Raw genomic sequence first — 24721 nt, 5'->3', positions numbered from 1 at the left:
GTCTCAAGTGTCTTTGCTTAATAGCATTTTTTTCTTAGCAGCCTGTAAAGTATGGAGATGTTGAGATTGACGGTCTCTTCAAGTGCATGGAGTATCTACTGCATAGAGATGTTGAGTCTAACTAGAAATGTTTGGAACCGACCTGACAAGGAATAAATATCCCTGATGTTGGTAACTTCATTTTTAAGTTTCGTTTTTTGCTGTGTTCTTGGTCATTTCCATTCTCACGAGCATCACTGCGCATCTCGTGCGCCGACTTCCGGCGGACTTTGATAGGGATTTCTAACCTGTTGACCTGTCGCTGATGTAATATGGCTAACGGTTGCTAAGGAAATAGAAAAAAATAGAACTGAAAACGATAAGCCTATAGGTGACAAAATAAAACATATGGAGTAATTAATCTGAATTATACCATTGCAATGGAGCTCTTATAGTGTAAACTGTTTTACTTCAAGTAATTCAGAATTTTGTTTAAAATCGAATGTATTGTAATCAGGAATTACTCACTAATTAGAGATTTCTACGCATCTGCGCAGTCTTCTCCGGAAACTTTCCTTTCGCAAAAATTTTATAAATTTATGACCCCCCCCCCCCCCCTCCAAATATTGGTTTCTCGCAGAGAACAGGTCAGCTGGATCTGTATACTGTCTCCCTTCTTAATTTTTATGCAAAACAAGGATTGATCATAAATATTAATCCACCATTGATATCGCCATCTTGGATAAATGAAAGAAATTCTCGTAACGGTTCAAAACAAAACCAATCATGCAGTCACTCACCGAATCTTTCGTCAATCCAGCTCGTATGTTTAGAGGTAATAGATCGGAGGAATTCTTTGTTACAAGAGGAGGGATGCAATTTCTAATCGCATTTTTCTTCAGCGGTTTTGTCGGCTCCATTTTGTAACCTGTTAAGAGATAGAGAGCGATAGAGAGAGAGAGTGTGTATAAATATGTAAATATGTGAATGCATTTTTTAAACATCCCAGGATATATTGACACCTCAACAGAAACGCATAAAGAGACATGCAGACATGTAGACATACGGACAAACAAACAAACAGCGACTGGATTCAAAGTCAGACACACGGACTGATTGGTTTACACGGCGACGAAAAGCTGATTCGATGAATATCATCCCACCCCCTAACGCCCCTCTCTCTCCGGGGTAAAAGGTCCTGTCGAAGACGATAAATCCGTATTCGGTACATATGTTTTCTTTAACTAAGTCACATTATTTATATAGCGGTTCGATATAACTTCTATTACATATGCAGTAAAAAAAAACACATTCCAACACGTCGTTTCATCTATTCTTTTAACACGTACCATACGCATATAGTTTTATTTAACCCTATATACAACGTAGTAACTCCAGAAACTTTAATCGCTGGTAATGAGAAGGAATTTCTTGCAAATTTATAGACAGAATCATAATTAAAGCTTTTAAGACTTAACATCTGGTAAAGTGGTTTAGAGAGTACAAATTTTACGCAGCAGGTGAAGTGTAAAACGAGGTCACGTGATCGTTGAAGCATAGTACGATATTGCATTAACTGTGATTATTGGTTTTAGACACACGAAAAATGTCCATTGGTTTGAGCCACGCATATACAGGGATACACATATGGGGTATTGTATTGTGTTCGTCATGTGCATATTTAAGCCCACGTTATATAAAGAACAAGCTGGTTATCTTTGAAATGTAACGTATTAAACTTGTAGTAAGAGATCCACCGGTGGTGGACAAATGTCCTACTGACACGTAAGATTAGGAGCATTTCAAATTGCTTAGGTGAATACCCCCACCCCCCCCCCACCGCTCTGGATGTGTGTTATAAAACGTGTGTTATAATGTGTGTTATAAATGTTTCCAAGTTACCTGCAAGATTTTGACTTACCAACATCTTGTTTTGTCTCGCCCTATAGAACATCTATGTAATCAGGGGCATCACTCCTATGCGGCGGACTGGTCAGTAACCCCACCAATTCTTAAAAATGGGGAGGGGGACAGTAGGAAATCTCTCCTCCCCCTCCAGCCCTTGCAATCAAAACCATTCGCTATAATGTTGCATAAACAATACAATAAATACGATCATTTAATAGTCTGTTTCAAATGATCTGAAACCAGAACAACTTAAATGAATACTAAAACACCTCATGTGTGGCATACAAATTTCGATCACCTTGTTCAAAAGTCCAACAAATTATATATATGTATCATATATATATATATATATATGTTTATGTTGATACTAGATGAGACTAGTGGAACACTAGTAGTTGTAACTCGGAGTTTCACGCTTTGTAGCGATCTTCAGACAACTGGTCTGACCAGTTGTCTGAAGATCGCTACAAAGCGTGAAACTCCGAGTTACAACTACTAGTGTTCCACTAGTCTCATCTAGTATCAACATATATTCCGCTCTGTCCAATGGACATAGAGCACTCTGCGCCAAGATAGACGCCAACCTACTCTATATATATGTTTATATATATATGTTTATATATATATATATATATATATATATATATATATATATATATATATATAAATAAATAAATATCCATCGAACCATAATATCCAGGTATGCCATGGTTGGTTTAAATGTTATATATAATAATATATAAATACGATTTGATCACTGCAGATTTCGAAGGGCTTCGTGGTTCGAGACTTATTAAGTATTCATGAATAGACAATTCAACGCTACCCTGGATGTATAGTCATCGAAATACAGCAGAATATATAATACCATCTCATCATCACAAATTAGCAAGTCGGAGTTTCCTTAGCTTACACAATTTCAACAACAGAAAAATCATTTTTGAGTGAATGTGTCCAAATGATATATCGACGCGTGTACGCGTATACTGATAAATTGTTAGAAATTTGCCGGGTATTGCAATCCATGAACCCCCCCTCCACACCCAAAATATGTTACAACCCCCACCCCTCCACCCCGACAATCTGTTACAGCCCCCCCCCCCCACCCCTGACAATCTGTTACATGTTATTTACCGGGAGATGGAGATGTTCTACATGTCGTCAACAGGTTATAACCCGATATAATAAAGTTGGTAGTTGGGATGGGGGAGGGAGATGGATTATAATATTGTTACTCTGCCTAGAGGAGGCGGGACATGTTCCTCTTAGGTTTTGTGAAAAACTCAATAATTAAAAATGTCCCTTGATGTTACTGAACTGTATACCCATTTGTGAGGAAAAACTGCCGTTTTTATTTCAATTTTAATAAAGTGACCATATGATGAGAGATTACGTGAATTATAATAAATTTAAAAAAAAATGTCATGAAAGTTAGTAACTAAAAAGTGCACTTTTCCGATATTGGACATTACAGAATGCAGAATGCACTGAGGGCACTGATGTCCTGCTATACCTTTCGAAGTTAATATCCCTTCTTGTCCCCCCCCCCCCCCCCCCCCCCCACAACCCCCACCCACACTGAATCCTCTTCCATCGGCTATAATTCTGCCTAAGCCAGGAAATAATATGTATATGTGTTTATATATTTTTTCTTTTCTTTTCTTTCTTCAGGGTGTCTTCCACACTGTTATGGAAGACTTCCCTCCACTTTGTACTTTTGTGGAAAAACAAATAAATAAATAAAAATTAAAACAGACCGTAAATTAAAGACCACAGCCTAATATGATGTCAGTTGCTTTCAACTATATTTGCCTGCTCTGAATCAGTGACTTATTTAAATATTTTATCTAAAAGAAGAAAATGCCATGTCCCACAAATTTAATGAAATATTTTCTTGGGAAGTCTATGAAATTCGTTAATTGCCTAAGCTTGCTCTCATTTTTCTTCTTATTGTTCCTGCATGGGGCCTTTTCTGAATCAGTGGCTTATTAATTATGTTATCTAAAAGTGGAAACTTCTGTAATGCAGCGCGGCCCAGTTTTGTGAAAATCTCAAAAGTACTTTAAAAGTGCCCTTTTGGTAGGAAAGTACCCTTTTTCCCATTCTGTTTTCCGGTCAGAAAACTATTCAGATGTCGCAAATCAAAATTTCCGTTTACTACAAAAATTTTCTTCTGGTAAAGCTTACAGGAAAGTTTTTCGTTTATAATAAATTAATTCGTTGTATTCTACAAACGCTCCTTTAATATGCAAATATTACAAATATGAAATCTCTAAATCGCTATCAATATAACATTGCTAACAGATGGCAGACATTTCAGAGAAACAGATGATGTGTACTAGCTGAAAAACAGCATGGATGCGTTTATAAACCGCATGCGGCTGTGATGAATTAATAAAAAGCAATGGAAAAATCTCATCCCACGTTATTCTGCAATGATGCATAACTTAGTACGGTGCACTGCGCAGTGTGCGAACGTTACGCATCATGTAAAAATCCAGCAGTATGTGTAGATAAATCAGTTCGCAGTATGTAGTCTAACCAGTTCCACGACAATAACCTCTTTATCACAAAATGATATATTATGTTGAAAAATATGTAAAGTTACACCCCCTCTCCCTACGTTGGAACAATAAAAATGATCGGGTTTATATGCACACTACTCGCTGATCACATATATCATGTTTTGTCTTTCTGTACATGTCAGTGGCATTATTATTCCGACAAGTTCTTACAAATTTGATTTAGGAGCCTATACAGAATAGCAGCGATTACTTAAATCTGCGTCATGCCCTAAACCATAGGGTACGTATGGAGGGTACCGGAAAAGCGGGGGGGGGGGGGGTGGTGTCTTCATATGTATTCCTCAAAATGTACTTCAGCTGTGAGTTTATTGTGTGTATTAATTATGCAACAAACTAAACAACTTTATCTTCTGTTCGTATAAATGTGTTATCAGAGATGTTAAATTGCAGAACGAGACTAACAGATGTTATGAATAACCTGCATGAAAAGAAAAAAAAATAACCACGTATTACCAAGAAACTGCGATTGGTTTCTTTCCTATAGTATCTGAGCTATTTTAATATTGCTCAATGTTTGTTGGGTTATTTTTTTCTATTGAAATATCCCCATAGCCTGTACATCCCTGGAGTGTGGTTTCGAACCTATGGACATACAATCAGCGTCCATAGCCTAGCGGTTAGTGTGTCCGCATATAAAGCGGGAGGCCCGGGTTCGAATCCCGATGGTGACTGGAAGTTTTTTCACTGTTCTGGATTTTCCAAATCATTACGTTTTCAATTATATATATATATATATATATATATACTATACGCAAAAGTTGATTTGATGTATGTTGATAAACTAGTTAAAAGAACACTTGCCTAATTGAAAATCAGTCGCAAATGTCATAGCCATCTTCAACAGACATTTTATTGCCTAATTAGTCCTTTCTAGGTCAATTAATTACATTTACTCTGAGTCTTGACACAGTCAGACAGTATTGATTATTTGATTTCTCTGCAGGTCCTTCCAAAATCAGGTAAACAGCAGATACTTCAAAATCAGGTAAAAGACAGATACTTCAAAATTAGGTAAAGAGCAGATACTTCAAAATCAGGTCAGAGATAGATACTTCAAAAACATCATTAAGAACGTCAGCTGTGTTACAGTGCCTGGTAGCAAAGTGTAATTGTTAAAAAAAAGTGAAGACTTTAAATTTGTTGCAAACAAAATGAAGTTGATATTCCTTTTTGTCCAACATGCATCTATTATCGAACACCCTGATAGGATGACAGTTAAGAACCGTTAAGAACAACGGCTGTATCAGTCTAGGGTGTGCTTCTTATAAAAACACTTTATTTTGATAAATGAACCTTTAAACATCTTAGGCTCAATATCCATGGCTTGACTGCAGCACTCACCCTACAGCGCCTATATACTATTAATTAAGTTAGCTCTGTTAGAAGCAACACTGCACGGAACAATACACCCGATACTCATAGCTAGTACAGTAACATGTTCATGTTCCACAACCGTGCATCAGTAACTACTGCGCTGTGTTCGCAACACAGTAACATGTGTTACAGTTGGCACAGAAATTACTGGAAAGCTGTTTCACGCTGAACTACAAGTCCTACAGGTGAAATTTTTAAATTATTAAAAATTAAAATAAAAAAATAATTAAATTTTAAAAAATTAAAATTTTTAAAATTAAATTTTTAAATTTGCAGTAAAGAAGAAACTTGCAGTAATTACTGTGCCACCTGTAACACATGTTACCGTGTTACGAACACAGCGCAGTAGCTATTAATGCACGGTTGTGGAACATGAACAGTAGTTACTGTACTATCTATGAGTATTGGCTGAACAAGAATAGAAAGTCCATTGCCAACTTATCAGCTTCTCATGAGAGTAAGAGAAAGTCTCCATCGTTTTCCACTCGTTTATTTTAAATATTTTTTTAAATATTTTTTTAATCAAATAAACAATCGATGTTATCTAGTTATGTAAACATACGATACTAAATTTATAGTTAAAAACGTCTCAAATAGTAAAATAAGTAAATAAGTATATAAGTAAATAAGAAGCATGTTTACTTTTACCATATTATTCTAATATTTCTAAAAGATATTTACGTGCTAATCTTCAGCTGTAGTTATAATTGATTGCTTGAAGCTTTAACGGTTTAAGGCTCTAATTGTTGAATAATGACTTAAGTATGGCATCGGGTTTAAAGAATCCTTAAAACAAAACAAAACAAAAACAAAAACACTAAAAGAAAACCTTCTAGCCATTGAAAGTATCCAACATCTGTTCCATTTATCAAATACAATTACACTTCAAGGTTATAGTGTACTACGCATGCGTCAATGTCTCTTCACATTCGCTTACAGCGGTGACGGCTTTTCTTGCTATTTTATTTTGGGCTTGTTTATCATAAATTGCTTAAAACGACTAGTTATTCCAAAGTTGAATAGATTCACGAAGGTATACCCGTAGTAAAATAATGAAGGAAAATCTTGCAAATTAATTGTCTTGCGCTCGTATATGCGCAAGGCTCGTATATGCGCAGCACAATGTCTAAAGGAGAAAGGGATTTGATGAGGTGCAGTGCTACTTTAGAGATCATTATATTCTGCTTTCTAAAGTTGCATCACCGAAGAATAACATAGATCAGTTAAGTCGTTTGGTTTTCGTGCTTAGGGTCTATCGTGGGTGACTTTTCTTAAAAAATTATATCAAGCTATAAACTTGATGAGATATACAGTGTTCTGTTTCTCAAAGTGAAGGATCGCCTCAGGCTTAGTGTTGAGAGATTTTGTGATCTACATAAGGTCCTTTGACGCGTTTGTTAGAGAATCATTTACAAGGAATATTTCTCAAGCAAGCCATGCATATATATGACTAATTTCTGAATAAATATATATCATTACACCGTATTTGAAAGTCCTTTATCCTTAAGTACGGTATATTGTGAATATGAGAATATCTAGTATACATTATTCTTTATACCGTGCCTATTTCACCAGATCCCCTGTTATTTCCAAGACCCCGGGGTTACAGACCCTTGACCACTCCCCCCCCCCTCTTTTATTACCATTCCTACATGCACGTAAATGCAGTTATGCCTTGGAAGTTGCAGCAGTACGGTTTCTTGCTATGCACATATAGCAGTATATATCGTTGACCCACATACATAACTTAATTGCACAATGACTTGCTCCCTTGACTTACGCACTTAACTGACTTATCCTATACGGTCCACATGGTAGCTAATGACCTGGAACATCATGACACATTTATCCAATATAACCGTTAAGATCGTAAGCTACATGGAAGAGGTCAAAGTTCACCATAGTATCACCTCTCGTTTTGGAAACTTCCTATTTCACCAAAAATGACTTCCAAAAATGCTTTAAATCTCCTTCCATCGTACTGACTATTTATACCATCAACTAGTACAGTACTAGTAGTTTATTTCATCCTCTTCAACAGCCAACCATAAAAAAAAATATAATGATGATAATTATTAACATGGAAAAAGGTCAATTCACTATATAGGTCCATTAAGGGACTTTTCCCAAGGACAATTAACCTATCAGGCGGCCATATATTATTATATACTCCAGTTGTGGTATATATTACAGTTGTATGTCATAACATATGTCAGCTTTGGGAGAAATGTCATGTAACGACACGAGTCATAACCCTCTCTATAAACATAGAAATTGCACTTTACGAGTTCAGATATATGTTTTCATTTAAAACTTCCTAATTCTGGCTACTTACTGTATCATCATTCCTGACAATGATATAGTAAAGCATATATATAAACATAATTTAAAACAAGTTAATTGGCGCCAAGCCCAGCCTGGTGTGAGTGTTCGTTATACCAAAACAGATTAGCCATAGTTTTTAATTAGCTGTCAGCGATAGTGTTCGTTACCATGCCTTACAACACACACTGTACATTTGCATTCATTATGTCATGATATATTTGCTTTAGTCTGAGGAAAGATAACACATCCATAAACATGATATGCATGGTTAAAAGGATTTTTCCCCCTTTGGGGTTGAAATTGATCGGTTAGCAAAAGTACTAAAAATGTTACTACATCGTAAGGTCAAAACTTCTTATTCATAGCATTTTGTATCTCGAAGGTATGATTTATTTTATGAATATATAAATATATATATATATATATATATATATATATATATATATATATAAATATATATATATAAATATATATATATATATATGTATATATATATATATTTATATATATATATATATATGTATATTTATATATTAATAAATATGTTAGTAAAGATCAACACACCAGAACAATTCCACGTCACGACCGGTTTCGTCCTTTTCAGATTCATCAGACGACGAAAGGAAACGGGGCCAGGACCTTCGTATCACGGACCTAATTATGTATGTCTTTAAAAATGTTTTATTTGAATTTAAATATTTAAATTTTCATATACACGGTATCAGATTTTTTGGAAAATGTCAGCGTTTGTGCCATTTCCAAGCGAAAACGCTGTCAGCGGATTGCTTTGTGACCAAAATTTGTATTTCTTCATGAATTTCTTGCATTTTGACTTCATCGATTACGTTGGAGGGGCAAGGTGATGAATATTGACAAAATCTTGCATTCTCGAATTACATTGTCACGAGCAATATAGGAAAGTTTGATGTCAGAAATGAAACGTGTGCACTTGAAGTTACCAACTTGTCAAAAGTTGCAAACAAGGAGGGATTCTAGAAAATATTCTGGCAAAATCATAAATTTGCATATATATAGTGCTGAGGATTTACCTGTAAAAGGGGACGCTATAATCCTTAATTACCCCTTAGTGAACTTTGATATACACGTTCACTTTATGAAAACGTTCGCTCTACAAAGTGGATACTGTTATTGTGGTGAAGGTACCTCAACGTAGGTAAGCTTTGAGGTAACGTTTTGCCTGGTAATTAGCCCCCAAGAAATGAACATTGAAACAGACGAAACATTTCTCCGTGGTAGGCTCTAGTTATTTCCAATTTCACGCAAAGAAATATGCTAGAAAAAAACCCAGATTATACATACCTTTGTCAGCAAATATGCTAGGAGATGTTCCTATTTTTTGAAAAGGATATATACGTGCGAAGGAAGTGTCTTTATTTTGTCCATGGAAATGCACTTCCATTGTGTGTGTACGCGCGTGTGTGTGTGTGTGTGTGTATACCCTTCAATTTATGCCTAACTGTAATAATAAGGTAATTGTCAACATGCCCACCTCATTATTATAGTTAGGCTTAATTGTAAGTGTAGGCTATATGTCCGATAGAAAGTGCATTTCCATGAACAACAACAAAAACACAAACTTTCCCGCTACGCTAATTATATCCTTCACAAAGAAGCACATATCCTATGGATATTTCCTAGCGGGGTTGTGTCTAATTTTGGTGACAGGTTAATCACCTGCAGTTGCGCATCTTTTGACAACTTGTTGTTAAAGTTGCATGTAATTCATACCCACAAAACTAGGTACAGTACACACTTAAATGCATGGCATGCTCATGCCAGCGGCGACTGTATTTCAAAAAAATACAGGCTCCTAAATATATAAACAAGTGATGGTTGATTATTGAAATAAGCGCGGGCATAAGAACAATTTATAGTGGAAATGTCATTTTGATCACGAAAAAAAAGGACAAATTTCATACGATAATGTACAATATATCAAATTGGTTGAGTTATCGTAAGTTTCCAGGAGAGAAATTTGCAAACTACCATGATTCAGATATATAAAACATTGTACCTCATTAATAATAGCGATGCTTTATTAGTTATAAATTTTCCTCTTCAGATTATTCAACTTATAAAGAAAAACTGTAGGAGGTATACACTCCACGATGACAAAATGACAGCATATGATCATGTCACAAAAAATATAGTTCTGTATTTACTATTCTTACAGACAAATCGCAAAATTTTCGTCAAAATGGAAAAGCTCGCAGTCGAGACATTATAGTACGCTATACATTTGTTGTTTCTTTGTGTGTTCGATTGTTGTTATTTTTGTTTATTATATTCTTTGTTAAACTACTAGGTGTGTATAGAGAGTATCGTCTAAAACAATTCTTCCAACCAAAAGAATTTAAACTGAAAGAACAGACATGTATAAATTATCTATATATTTATAAGATCTTGCGACAAAATGCGAAAGACCTACACCAATCAAATTGCTGTCTGTATGTTACACGTGTTAATCTTGTCAGCTTGTCATACTTAACATATTGTTTTAGTGTTTTGTATTGTCCACAAGCGGTTTGTCTTTTTGCTGTAGCGTGTTGGATGTGTTTATTGCTTTTAGTATAGGCTATATAGACATGAAAGGTCAAGTAAGGTTTTGTTATGCAAATTGCATGATCGCGTATTGCAAACGAAATTATTTAATCAATTCACAGGTGTAGTAAGGCTTTGCGATGCAAATTGCATAATCGTAAATTGAAGACTATTACAGCAACAGTGACAAGTATGAAAAGGACGTGATGAGAAATGAGAGAGGGAAGAAAAATTTAATTTATAATCTGATGGGTGGATGCATGGATTGATGCATCGATGGATGGTAGGATATGGATGGACGGACGGACGGACGGACGGACGGACGGACGGACGGACGGACGGACGGACGGACGGACGGACGGACGGACGGACGGACGGACGGACGGACGGACGGACGGACGGACGGACGGACGGACGGACGGACGGACGGACGGACGGATGGACGGATGGACGGATGGACGGATGGACGGATGGACGGATGGACGGATGGACGGATGGATGGATGGATGGATGGATGGATGGATGGATGGATGGATGGATGGATGGATGGATGGATGGATGGATGGATGGATGGGTGGGTGGGTGGGTGGGTGGGTGGAGTCTTTCATTACAAAGACCTCTATCAGTTTAATATGATGGCTGGATTTGCTTCTCCTTAGAAATATTACTTTAGGCACAAGATAAATTCATGATATATTTTAGACCGTTATAAGACACTGCTATCCGCTGTCCAGGTTGTATTACTACAACACTAATTGTTGAGAATTGCCCGTTTACACAGCTGAGGTTCATCAATTAAAGTGACCGGACTATGCAGTCTAATACATTAGGTCAGTTCCTTTCATAATACACAATACTCAATGCAAAAAAACATAAGCATTTTTTCAGCCTCATACGACATGTTTACAATGTGTTACAAATTTGTCGAGAATGAATGGTGTTCAATGTAACCCAATGGTGCTCTGTTCTGTATATGAAGTTAAAGAACATGGTTTGGTTAAATAACTAGAATTTATAAACAATGAATTATCCTTTAAGACCTACAATAAGGAGCTGACGGCAGCATCAAGTTAGCCTAAAAGGAGCATTCCATCATACTTTAAAAGTTAATATACTGACAATCGAATTAGCTAAAGCAACGAAGCTTCTTCTTTTTTTTCTTGGACTAGAAAATATGGAAATAATATTCCGCCTAAAGTCAGCCTTCCAAACGTATGTACACATTTATAACTAACATATAGTAACATATAGTGTAACATATGAATATGCTTATCTTATATGACAGGCATAGAATAATTGATGACATGTTTTGCAATCTATTAATTATTAAATTGATTACAGTTCGTGCTTCTTTGCCCTTGGATACAATTTCCGGAATGATTCGAAGAAATAACCAATAAAAAGTGATTACATGTTTTCGAAATAAAATATTAAAGATGGCGGATGTTACAATTTTTTTTCCCTTTCTGGTTAAGAAGATTATTAGTATATAGGCCTATATATATATATATAGGAATAACGGAAAAACTGTTAAACAACTATGCTGCATTTAGAGAAGGGCTGGATCTCGAGTGAGATTGAATTAGGTAAGTGATTGGAAGTAAAACAGCCAATGTTTGGTTTTGCAGAACTTTCGAGCAAAACCAGCTCTTCTTCAGTGCATGATCACCGAAAGTGACAAGGAGTAGCAGGAATTGAAACTGTTTTATAGAGACGATGTCGGCAAGGTTGTAAAGGCAAAGCGACTTACAGATTTCTGCTGAATTGAGCAGAAGTTTTAGAAATTCGGATTATTTTAATCCGCGTCGGATTATTTTAATCCGATTCCGTCGTAATTGTAAAGGAGTTGTTTTGGTTTATCTGGGACGGCAAATCGTTTCTGATGTTTAAACCGAATGGTGCCGTGGTCTTTAGGTTTAGTTCCCAGAAATTTTCTTTCGCTTTCCTAGATTTATATATATATATAAAATAGCAAGGGCATAATTTTATACATATCAGGGGCATACTTCTTCGACAAGTGCATGTAACAAATTCCCCGAATGACCAGTTTTCTGTCGACCCTTTCTGCACACCACTGATGTTAAATAGATGTCGTACAGTTGCAGACCTCAATCTCAAATCGCTGATTTCAAGTACTAACTGCGACTACTATTCGCTGCGTATTGCTTTATTACCGAATATCCATGCATGCGGTATTCGTTTGTCTGTGCATCATGCTCTCTTAATTCGCCGCCTAACCCTGGCATGCAGAATGAATCATCCAGAAAAACACGTGTTCGATATTTCAGTCTTACGGAAAACGACGGAAAGACTCATTGCGAGTGTTTCGCGTGGAAACGAACTGATGTGAACCGTATTACTAGTACTCATAGTGTACAAATATCAGACTTGTAGTGAGTATGTATATACTGGTACTCGAAATCTAGCTGTAGGAGTACTCGCCTTCGCAGGTCTTTACTGGTACTCGAAACATTTCTATAGTTTTAGATTACCAGCTCGCGCACGTAAATAAAGCGGTTTTGTTTTCGTTCTATGTACTCATGGGCGTGGAGAGCATGGTCGGACCCACGTGATTACGTATGTAACCAGTCCCCCTGCTGGAAGTCTTCCTAAATTCAGCGTATATTCCATTGCGTAGGCCTATATAGGCTATATATAGGTCCTATAGGAAAGACTTTTTTTCTGGTGGGCGGAATCCATGATCTGATCTATCCTTACCGATACCCCTGGCCACCTTATTCACCCGGGCACAGCGCTGTATCCCCTCAGCCCCCCCCCCCCACTTTCTCTGGTCAGACTTGGCTGTATGTACGTATAAATTGTACCGTATGTGAGAATACTTCTTTAATAAATGTCAAATATAAAGTAGGCGTAACTATATGACTAAAATCAGGCTGTTTATAGCCGAGTCGTTTCCAAACGTCTTCGGTTTTTCTGATATTGACATACATACTAAGTTTTAAGGAAGACTAATGAGGCCATGCCCCCCCCCCCTCCCCTCAATCAATAAAACATGGATATAGGTATATAGAAGACATACATTTTCAAATGAAACACAAACATTATTTACGAAAAAACAAACTTTTTCATTTAAAAATTGTTGTTTTTCGTTTTAATTTTCGGGGGGGGGGGGGTGTGGGGGCATGGCTGCATTAGTCTTCCGTAAAAAGTACGTTCGATGACGATGTTTATAAAATCCGTACATGGCCGATATATGTATCGCGCTTTCAAACAGAGACAGATTACGTAATTAGTGCTTATAAATACTCCGTGTATTTGTATTGTCTTTGTTCGTCATATGAAACGGCGTATATATATATATATGTTAAGAAAAAATTATGTGCAGCAATTTATACGAGAATAATAGCCCTATAGATTTTGTACATTGATTAATTACTATCATGTTGTGAGCAAAAACCTCGCCAAGGAAGGACGTGCGGTCGTAAATATTGGAAAATTACCAATCAAATGAAACCAAAACATTCTTCAAATACCCAGTAAGCTAGGTGATTGTCCTTTTAGAGGTATTGACTATATTGGTATTATATTATGTCTATGTTTGTTGAAACCCTTCAATAAACGTTTGACGGCAATATCAGATATATATATATATATATATATATATATATATGTTATATATATATATATATATATATATATATATATATATACATCTATATACATTTATTTATTTATATATATATATCTATATATATTTATATATATATATATATATACATACATCTATATACATTTATATATATATATATATATATATATATATATATATATATCCATACCCGTGACAGCTTGTGTATATGGTAATTGATTCAATTGAAATTTGATTGAGCAGAGAGTGTTTCTTTACTTCTATTCGTTATATATGTCTTGTTCTTTATTCTTTTCTTTAATTCTGTCAGAGATTTTTCATAAACTATATCCAAAATGGCTTTGTTTGTCGTAGACTATTGATGTTACCTTATCTTTCTAAGGTTTTGTCTTCATAATTATAGCACAATGATTCATTAAAGGTACCCAGGGTGAATAAATGCGATAACTTAGGCCTAAACAATGCAAACAAATTAGTTTAAATTTTCCCGACGTACAACCAATCGCAAAAAACAACGCCATCTCTGGTTGCTTTTACGCCCATTGCTCTGTATAACTTGCATTTTTACTTCTTTTTTCTGTCTTCTTCTTTTTCTCCCTATTTTGTTGTGTGCAAGATATAGCTTTGCTAAATTATAAAGAATTCCCGCCAATTTAGATACAAATCAGTGCTGCTAAATTGATTTTTTTTTACCCCGCTTAATGTATACATGATGACACGATGAAATTAAATTATCAGTTATTCACGGTGAAATAAATTAAAATATCATACCTCATTAAACATCCAATGACGCGGTATGTATATATCTATATGTAGTTTTATATATAAATATATATATATATATATATATATATATATATATATATATATATATATATATTTATTGATGTTGGCTAAATACATACACACACATATATATATACCTTTATATATGTATATATACATATATGTTAGTTATGTCATGTGTCGACCGATCTCTTCAGCTTGAATAATTTGGTTAGATCCAGAATAAATCCACAAAATGAGATTAACAGGTATTTTCCCTCAGTTAGACTGAATCACGAGAGCTCCATGCTACAAACATATTCTGGCGTGTATAATCCTCCAAATCAAAAGAAAAAATCAATGAGTCTGCTGTATACACTCTGTTTCACAAAAGGTATTGATTCCCAAAGAAACAGCTTACGTTTATCTGTTGACTCCTTGGATCTCCATATGTATATATAGATAGATATATATATATATATATACAATGCTTACCATTAAAGCTATTACAAATTCCCTTCTTTTCCTCGCTTAATCGAGCTCAGGGACTCATTCGGAGACTAAATCAGTTACCATGGTAACATGGAAATGGCGGGAACGTATTAGGATATCTACGTACCCAGACAATGGAGTTTTTTCCTCTCTTCTCTCTGTATATATATATACAGAGAGCTGGCTGAAATATCCTATTCTATATAGAATATAACGTGATAATGGGAAGTTCACTCCGTGGCCATGCGCTAACGCTTTGACCAAAATTATACGACCTGAGTAATGCTCACGTAGATGATCTGTGCGGGGAAATTAAATTTTGTGTTTTGGGAGGCGTTACCTTTCCTCTTTTTTTTTCTTTTTCTTGTTTTATGTCGCTCGATCTCTTCTAAATGATTAATCTATAGGGTAATGTGTGCTATAGTTCATCTGCGGTAGATAGGAATCGTAAAAGGTCTGTTTGGTTGGGTTTTAAAGCAATTCCCAAATGGTGGGGTTATGTACATACGTGTGTTTGTTCTTGACACTATACAAGTGTGAAAGTCAAATGCGTGGATCATCGGTATACCTATGACATTTCGCTGAAACAATATGTAAAGTAAATAGTGAGACGAGAGATTTATATAGTGTCGTTGACCATCTTATGGCGAGGTAATATTTATACAGGAACATGCGTTAATAATGCCAACAGGAGATTCGTATATATATATATATATATATATATATATATATATATATATATATATATATATATATATATATATATATATATATATTTATATATATATATATATATATATATATATATATAAATATATATATATATATATATATATACATATATATTAACATATATATAAATATAAATATATATATATATATATGCAGATCACTGGTTTTGAGAGCGGATCAGTCGGTTCGTTGTTTGGTTTTTCGTGTCCAGGTACGTTCCTGGGTGCCTTTTCTTTAAAAAAAAAGTATCATATGTAGCATTATGTTCCCCTTCTAGGGGAATCGTGTTACACAACTGACGATGATTGCACAGTCACAGTCTTAAATGCGAGGGGACTGGGGTTGAGAGCGGATCAGTTGGCTCGTTGTTTGGTGCTCAGGTTCTTTCCTGGATTACTTTTGTTCTGAAAAATCGAAAGCAATCGTTTCTCGGTCTTTTGGGTAAGATCATGTGTAGAATCTGTTTCCACTGGAATCTGTCCCGTTTACCCTTGCATTAGCTGAATTTTACTTGTTTCTTACGGTTTATACTTAGTAATAATTTTCTTTTGTGCCTCAAGATATCACGTGACAGTAAATGCTGCGTATACCCCGCTTCAAGGATGCGTCAAACGTAGTATGTATTGTGATATGACGTAATCTTAGAGAAGAACCAATCATAAAACATCAATCGTGTTTGGTTTCGATGATTACCGTAACCTTTGCAGTCATGATGGTGTATGTATGTATGTCTGTATGTGTACGTGTGTGTGCGTTTGTGACGCCCAGCTTGGAAACACAATATCTGAAGAATGGAAGGTCAGACCAATTTCATAATTGTTGTGTAGAAGTAACACAATGATTACAAGAAGCCTATTGTTTTTAGAGGAGGTCAAAGGTCATTTGGGTCACCAGGGTTCAAATTGTGAAAACCTTGTAAACACGATATCTCAAAATGGTACGCTTGGACTAAACTCTTTTTTAATATATACATGAACCACAGTAAGTACAAGAAGCATATAGTTATTGGAGGACGTCAATGGTCATTTGGGGTCATCATTGTCAAATTGTAAAACCTTGTAAACACGTTATCTCAAGAAGGGAAGCTTGGGCAGATCTCATACTTGGTATGGAGGTGTATAACATTAAAGCAAAAGAAGCCTATTTATTTTGGTCAATTTCACCGGGGCACCGCTCTTTAAACAGAATAAGCAATATCAAACAGTGACGTATACCGTAGGTAATAAAGTCACAAACTGGAAGCGCATGCGCCATTCGGTCCATCACCCGATTATCGTATTCAATACAGTAAGTACTGTGCATGTAAAATGATAAAGTAGATCGACAGTAATATGTGTTAAAATATCTTAACGTGTGTTCTGATTCACCACAGCAGGTACGGTGAAACTGACAAGTATCCCAATAAAGATTTTAAAAAATTAACTCTGGAAACATTTTTTCAAGGTCAACTCAAGGGACCTCATTAAAACATTTTTTTTCCAGAAGCTACATTATCCGACCCTCAGCGGTACGATGGAAAATATGTAGGCTATTATATATTCTTTAAGGAAACCTGATTTGTTAATATGATTTTGATTGAGCCTCCTAAAAAAGCGCCTTGTTGAAAATTAATTGAGAACTCTTGGTCAGTATAGTCTCAGCTCTTGTCATTGTCTGTGAATTGATATAATATTGCCTATTTACATAAAAGCCTATTTTCCTCCTGCATGCTCCGTTACAGAATTTAAGAAAGCATTCACCTTTCATGTCTTTTCCCAAGTGTTGTCTTCTAACGCTTTATTGAAAGATGTCACTTAGCCTGAAAACACATTGTACATACACGTGAACGAAAGAGAATAGTAAGTCGATACAAAAGTGCACGTGATTATTGACACTTTCGCGTTCTAAAGCCATTCAGTAGTTTGTTGACCACAAGTTGCTTTGGTCCTCTTCCGAGCATGCCGTGGCAAGGCAAGAAGACGACATAAAAATCTTGATACATAGCATAAAAAATATGTAAGTTTCTACATAGACGAGGACATTGCTTTATACATATGTGAGGCATAACATATGTATATCCTATGTGAACGAAACGAAAGAATTATAACGAAAATGAACACATGATTATGACACTTTCGCGTTCCATGTCTTTTGCTATTTGGTAAAAACTAAATCTCGCCCTCTTTCCGATCACGCCGTTGTAAGGTACGTACACAGATTAAAACTGGACGAAACATCTATGAAATTAATGACTTTTATTCATGTCTTTGAACGAGTAAAAAATTAATATGATAAAGATGTATTCTTAAGATCATTCCTTTTCAATTAACAGCTAACTTTCCTCAATGGGTGATCAGCCACAGCAAACTTCAGGCACTCGCCTGCCGCCACAGTCTGTACAAGTGTTCGGACGTAAGGTAAGTTGTATGCAAAGAGCAATGCAAAGCCATGCCTCATGGCATCATGTTAGGCTAGCATATATTTTGTGTAATTTGTAGCCTAATGTCTTGCAGATGTAGGCTACTACCAGTAGCAGTAGGGCCTATTAAATGTCAGTGTAAACACAGGGACTAACGTGAAGTACAGCAATTTCACAGTTTTTCACTGCTTTTGTATTTAAAGAATTGAGTCAACAGCTCTTGTCCTGAATTTCCCAGGAGTACAAAGCCAAACTTGACCAATTTTAAGAAATGTAAAACTTACGTTTTATTGGCACCCTGTTTAACTTGTAAGGTGCATCAGGCATTTTACAATCCAACTGCGGGTCAGAAGCAAAACTATTCCACAAATTAAGAGGCTATCTTAGCAGCATAAACTGAGGCTACTCCTGATACAGAGAGAACTTTTATTCGGTTTGTAACATATCATGGACTGCAACATTTAGACAGTATTGCAGTCGTCCCTATTTATACTTGAGGCGATGTATGAATCCGACTGCAAAACTATTGTTGGAGTTTGTCTATATCATGGACAAATTAGTTGTCGACCAACTGATAAATTCATTGCGAGATCACGCACCTCATATGAAATTGTTAGAGCAGAAATGGGCTTGCCTAGAAGAAATTGTAGATCTTGCTAACAACTTTATGATTGCTAGAGCCATAGAAATAGACCACTCTATAACCAGCAAATGAGCATCAGCTAACAACCAACCTCAAAGACAAATTAATTCATTAGGAATGAAGGGACCAGCTCAAGATCTGTAAAATTTTCAGTGCTATACATGCAAGGAATGGAGTAATTATAGAATACAGGGCCACTCGATGATACTATCTGAGCATCCGGATGCGCGGATGCTCAGTCTCACCCCAGTACGTATGTGAGTATAAAATGTCAAAGTCCCAGTTCTTTCTTTTTGAGTGGATGCGCGGATGCCTGGATGCGGAGTCAAAAATTTCCTAAGCCTTTCCTAGTACTTCTGTGGTGGAATTTTAGAGGGCGTCACACATGTACGGATGCCTTTTAAGAACGACACACTATTGATGTGGAATATCTTCGTACATACAGGACTTTCAGTATTGGAAATACGTGATGGTATATGTCGAAACTTTTCGAAAATTATGAAGTCCATTCCTAGTACTCCCGGGGTGGATGCGCGGATGCAGAGTCAAAATGAAATACGTGATGGTATATCGTATATGGGTAAACTTTCGAAAATTATCTAAGTCCTTTCCTAGTACTCCCGGGGTGGATGCGCGGATGCGGAGTCAAAATGAAATACGTGATGGAATTTTAGAGGGCGTCATACGTGTACGGACATGTACAGACACACCGCGCATCCGGATGCTGGGAAGAGTTAATGAATGGCCCTGTATTCTATAATTGTACCCAAGGAATTGGACATCTTAGATATATTATTGCCCAAATAGACCTAGACCAGATCAGAATATCTACCTCGGTATAAATCATGTGAGATTGTCTAATAGTCTTCGACATGATGAGCTATGTGAACCGAGAGATCCTATCAACTTTAAAATCTAATTTCTCCTTATCTTCTGCATTTTCAACAGAAAACCGCCACAGCTGTAGCTCACTGCAAAAGAGGAAATGGACTTGTGAAGGTCAATGGCAAACCAATTCACTTAGTGGAACCAAGAGGGCTGCAGTATAAGGTAAATGAAACAAAACTGAACCCTACTTGGACAGATTCTTTCAGATACACATGATTTCCATTTGGCCTGGAAAAGTCAGGAAAAAGTAGGGTTTTTTTTATGACTGGTGATCAGTCAGTTTGTGTGTGGAGGTGTAAAGAGATATTTCAGAACACTGAACGAACCTTCCATGTCAGCCTTAAACACTTTTCATTTCCTCTGTCATCTGTTAATAAATGTAACTTTCGTGCATGTAGGACACGTCAAGAAATGACATGAAAATCTGATCACGTTCGTGTCCATGAATCAGAAATTTTGACTTCTCTCCATTTTTGCTTTGCAGCTTCAAGAACCTTTCCTGTTGCTCGGTAAAGATAGATTCTGTGGGGTCGACATCAGAGTAAGAGTGAAGGGCGGCGGACGAATTTCACAGATTTACGGTAAGTGGCAGCAGACATGTAGTTTGTACGTATATATACTCGTATTCTGGAAGAGCATGCCGTTACTGGTAATTGGCCTTGTGGGGTTTGAACTCGTACCTAAGGGTGTTTTCAGTTGTAGTTGTACCCCTGCTGATGTAGTCTTAGTACAAGCCTGGATGGCAGCACCACCGGTACTGTGGCCGAGTGGATAAAGGCGGAGGCATTTGAAGCAATAAGACTTAGCAATCGGGAAGTTTGGGGTTCGATACCCCGACAGTGTCATAGTAAGGTGGGTTTTTCATCCAAGCGCAATCTACGGTATTCCCAACTGAAAGGACTTTCTAAATTGAAAAGATTCCAAATTTGAGTTAAAACGTTGAATTGGAAGCCACCAAACATGTAAGTTGTAATCCATAAGCCCTTGGGGGTCTCTCCCACATTTGTGGTGGCTTAAGCGATTATGATTTTTATGATTATCATGATTATAAGATAAAACCCCCCTCATTTGGGTTTTATTTCAAGTCAAATTTCATTTCTCTTTCTGTCAAAGTCCCTTTATGTCCAATCAAACTTGGCAGAGGGGTAAGAACCATTGTCTGCCACTGAGTTCTGACTGTAAAACGTTAGATACAGTATGTTGGGATTGGCAATCACTGATAGCGGAAATTTGGTGATACACCACATTGTGTCGGTATTTGGCTTAGAATGTGTTTAGGCCCTGTGTATTCAAAGTGGTGGTTGTGACATATTATGAGGATTGCCAAATTTTTGTGGTTCGCCGAAAGGTTGCAGCTGCTTATTTTGAGCATTTGAGCACCAAGGCAAATTGTTTTCCATTAATTGCAAATTTTGTTCAAATTCTCACCTTTCACTTTGTTGATAAAACTGCTGCTGATGTCTACAGTATTGGGACCTACTATGGGCCTCATCTTTAATTTATTCACCCTCCATTTGGTGCTAGTGTCATGCACTGAAATTTGAGAGAATGCCAAGAAAAGGTGAATCAATGAGTAATTATGTGATCCTTTGTCTTTTGTTTCACTCTACAGCCATTCGTCAGGCCATCTCAAAAGCTTTGGTCGCTTACTACCAGAAATGTAAGTCAGAAACGTAATATCCAGGAAGTCTCAACAACTTATCATCAGACAGTTGTTGGAAATGAGCAAGCTTTTTTGTTGGCATGTAAGCCTATCATGGCTTTCGGTGTCGTGTCTGCTTAACGTAGCAGCTTGTGCTAAATTAGGATATTCGGGTGGAAGATAATGCAACATGCATCTTACAGAACAAAATTTTGTGTACGCTGTTAGTTGAAAATCCATTTAAATATCTGGAGATGTGGTTGATTGAATGTAACTCTCGTCAGGCTAAGCTCTCCATTTACTTCAATACGTTGATCAGAGTGTAGGTTGGTCTGTGATGTCAGCCTGGTAGTTCTTCTACAGCTTGACCGGCCCATTATAATCATCTTGCTGTTATCTGTGAGATTCTTAGCTGTCAATGGTATATGTATTTACTATTTCAAGAAAGTTCTGTAAAAGAACTATTATTTCTTTGTTTAAAGAAAAAGTCCAAACATTTTCAGCTCAGTTGCCATGGTGACACCATTTTCTCTGGCTGTTGCCATTTTTACAGTGGACACAAAACTGGGAATAAGTTAGTGTTATAATTTGTGTAGCAGTTTTGTCTCTTATAAAATTATCAGGGAATTGTGTAAAAAAAAAAACTGCTATACAGTTGTACAGCAATTTGAACACTTTGCAATACAATACCAGATAAATTATTCCCTGTGAAATGTCACCAAATTTGAAAATTTCATATCTTTGCTATACAAAACTCTAGGATGATTTTTCACCTCAAGCCACCAGAATATCACCTTAAAAGAACTTCTCACCAGTTCCTCTGTGACTTGAGTACGTCATCTTTTACAAACACTATGAAGCCTTTCTACTCAGCTAGAGCTGTTCAGTTGATTTGTTGATCTTATCCCTTGTTTATAGTACAGCAATTTCTGCCCAGCCTCTTGTATGAAAATTTGAAAAAAAATTATAACATCTGTTGAGTAGGCAGGATGTTAAATTCTGCACAAATAATGGCAATCAGGTCATAGCATGTTAGTCGGTAAAGAGAAAGGTCGGATAACTGAAAGTCAAGAGATTCACATTACTGTATGTGTAAGGTTTGCATAATAGGCAAACCAGTACATGAAATTGGTAAGACACGTCACTTTTTGGAATAAATAATTAGTCACTTGGCTAATTAGGGATCACCAAATATTTTAGGCGTTTAGATCTAGTAGAAATGAGATGTGTTTTTTATTACTCGTGTATGTTACTTTGCCTAGTCAGAGTGACACAAGTCGCTTCGCAAAGAATTCTGGGAAAATCTTCTGTAAATAGCTTAGCTAGTTTCTCAAACCTTGCTGGACAGGCACGTGTACAGTACACTAATGTTTAGATAACAAATTGAACTTGAACATGAAAATACTGGTGAAACCTTTGTGATAATGAGATGGTACGGAGACCAGACATACATGGTGAAGTAATGACCAAATGGGGTCGACTTGAATGTTCCTTGTTGCGATGATTATCGACACCCTATCTCCCCCCTCCCACCTCCCTTCTGTACAGTTACTTAACAAAACTTAACTGTGCTTCTCCATTTTTGCTTGGATTTTTCAGATGTTGATGAGGTGTCCAAGAAGGAGATCAAGGACATCCTGGTACAGTTTGACAAATCGCTACTGGTCGCAGACCCAAGACGTTGCGAGCCCAAGAAGTTTGGAGGACCGAGCGCCAGGTCTCGATACCAGAAATCTTACCGTTAAGCATAGCGCCACCACCAGAGACCAATCTCCTAAACGAGGGTTGTGAATGTGTTACATTAGTACTCAGTGCTTGTAACGTGGGTGAAATTAATTACTGCATTGTGAACAAGCAGCAGACATGTGTTGGTAGAAAATAAACGAGTAAATGAAAAGTACTATTTTCAAACGTTCTTATCTTTCCTCTTTCTCTCTCCCCCTTGGTATTCTTTGATATTGACAATGGTGATGCACATTGACATATATTCTCACAATTTGTGAAAGATTGGAAGAAAAGAATTGTCCCTGTTGTGTGATTTTACCACTTGTATCATCATGATGCATGCCAATTTGCCTACCTCGGGGAGGTGGGGGGGGAGGTGGGGGGGGCGGTGGCTGGGCAGGTGAGGTTGGTTGGAGAGTGATTGTTCAAACAAAATGCAGAGAACCCTCACTTTTCCTTTGGCAGAGTGCCAATGAAGGCAAAATGAACAAGTTTTGGACATGTTTTTTTTTGTAAATAATCAGAATAGATGAAAAAACCAGTGCAAATTTTATCTCCAATGCTCATAGAATAGCATCTGTGATATTTGACTGTTAATTTTGCAGTCATTTAAGCAGAGTGGATGTAATATTCGTAAGGAAACGTTAATTAATCCTCTTGCCATAGCTCAACACCCACCCTACCCCCCCCCCACCTTTGTGGGTACAGTTGCAATGGAATAACAAAGTAGGGAAAGGGCATTACGTGTGATGTATACTACAGAGGCTTGACTAGACAGAGGGTATACAGGATCAGTAAGTGGGCCATAGAAGATGTGGGAATACATAGGATAAAGAATATGGTATTCACATCTGGTTAGCACCTCAAATTTCAATGTTGCTGGTAAAACGTGTGATGTTCTTTGAGTCCTACAAAGAGAACAAGCATCTGCGTAGTACCTGTGGCCTAAAAATGGGGGGGGGGGGCAGTATCCCACCAGGATCCCTCGGGACTTGCTTAAATGGGATTAAAAGTACATTCTGAAGCATATTAGGCTATGAATTAGGTGTTAATGCAAACTGAGCTAATTACTACCTTTGAATTCTTCTCACAC

At 36.7% G+C, this 24721-nt stretch overlaps 2 protein-coding genes across 5 annotated transcripts in view; one reads left to right on the top strand and one right to left on the bottom strand.

Annotated features, from left to right (window-relative positions):
• LOC139969759 (uncharacterized) overlaps positions 1-16023 on the bottom strand; it is a 23394-nt gene extending 7371 nt beyond the window's left edge. The window contains exons 1-3 of one of the 4 annotated variants that reach the window (XM_071974989.1): positions 15604-16023; positions 780-907; positions 143-325 (exon numbers count right to left, since the gene is read on the bottom strand). In XM_071974989.1, coding sequence (XP_071831090.1) covers positions 143-325; positions 780-899 — 303 coding nt within the window. In that variant the 5' untranslated portion in view covers positions 900-907; positions 15604-16023. The other 3 variants (XM_071974988.1, XM_071974987.1, XM_071974990.1) reach the window with 3 other exon arrangements.
• A 2418-nt stretch (positions 16024-18441) lies between these two features.
• Positions 18442-23803, top strand: LOC139969757 (small ribosomal subunit protein uS9-like). Its single transcript, XM_071974985.1, has 6 exons — positions 18442-18516; positions 18644-18728; positions 20322-20423; positions 20746-20842; positions 21874-21921; positions 23503-23803. Exons 2-6 carry the CDS (start codon positions 18657-18659, stop codon positions 23646-23648), a joined length of 465 nt encoding a protein of 154 aa, XP_071831086.1. The 5' UTR covers positions 18442-18516; positions 18644-18656; the 3' UTR covers positions 23649-23803.
• The last annotated feature ends 918 nt before the right edge of the window (positions 23804-24721 follow it).

The sequence above is a fragment of the Apostichopus japonicus genome, chromosome 7 (assembly GCF_037975245.1).
Source record: "Apostichopus japonicus isolate 1M-3 chromosome 7, ASM3797524v1, whole genome shotgun sequence".
NCBI lineage: Eukaryota > Metazoa > Echinodermata > Holothuroidea > Aspidochirotida > Stichopodidae > Apostichopus > Apostichopus japonicus.
This window is presented reverse-complemented; position numbering and strand designations above follow the sequence as displayed.

Coding starts and splice junctions, on each gene's coding strand:
- LOC139969757 (XM_071974985.1), top strand. CDS start 18,657: ATGGGTGATCAGCCACAGCAAACTTCAGGCACTCGCCTGCCGCCACAG. Junction 18,729..20,321: donor TACAAGTGTTCGGACGTAAG/GTAAGTTGTATG, acceptor CATTTTCAACAG/AAAACCGCCACAGCTGTAGC. Junction 20,424..20,745: donor CAAGAGGGCTGCAGTATAAG/GTAAATGAAACA, acceptor TTTGCTTTGCAG/CTTCAAGAACCTTTCCTGTT.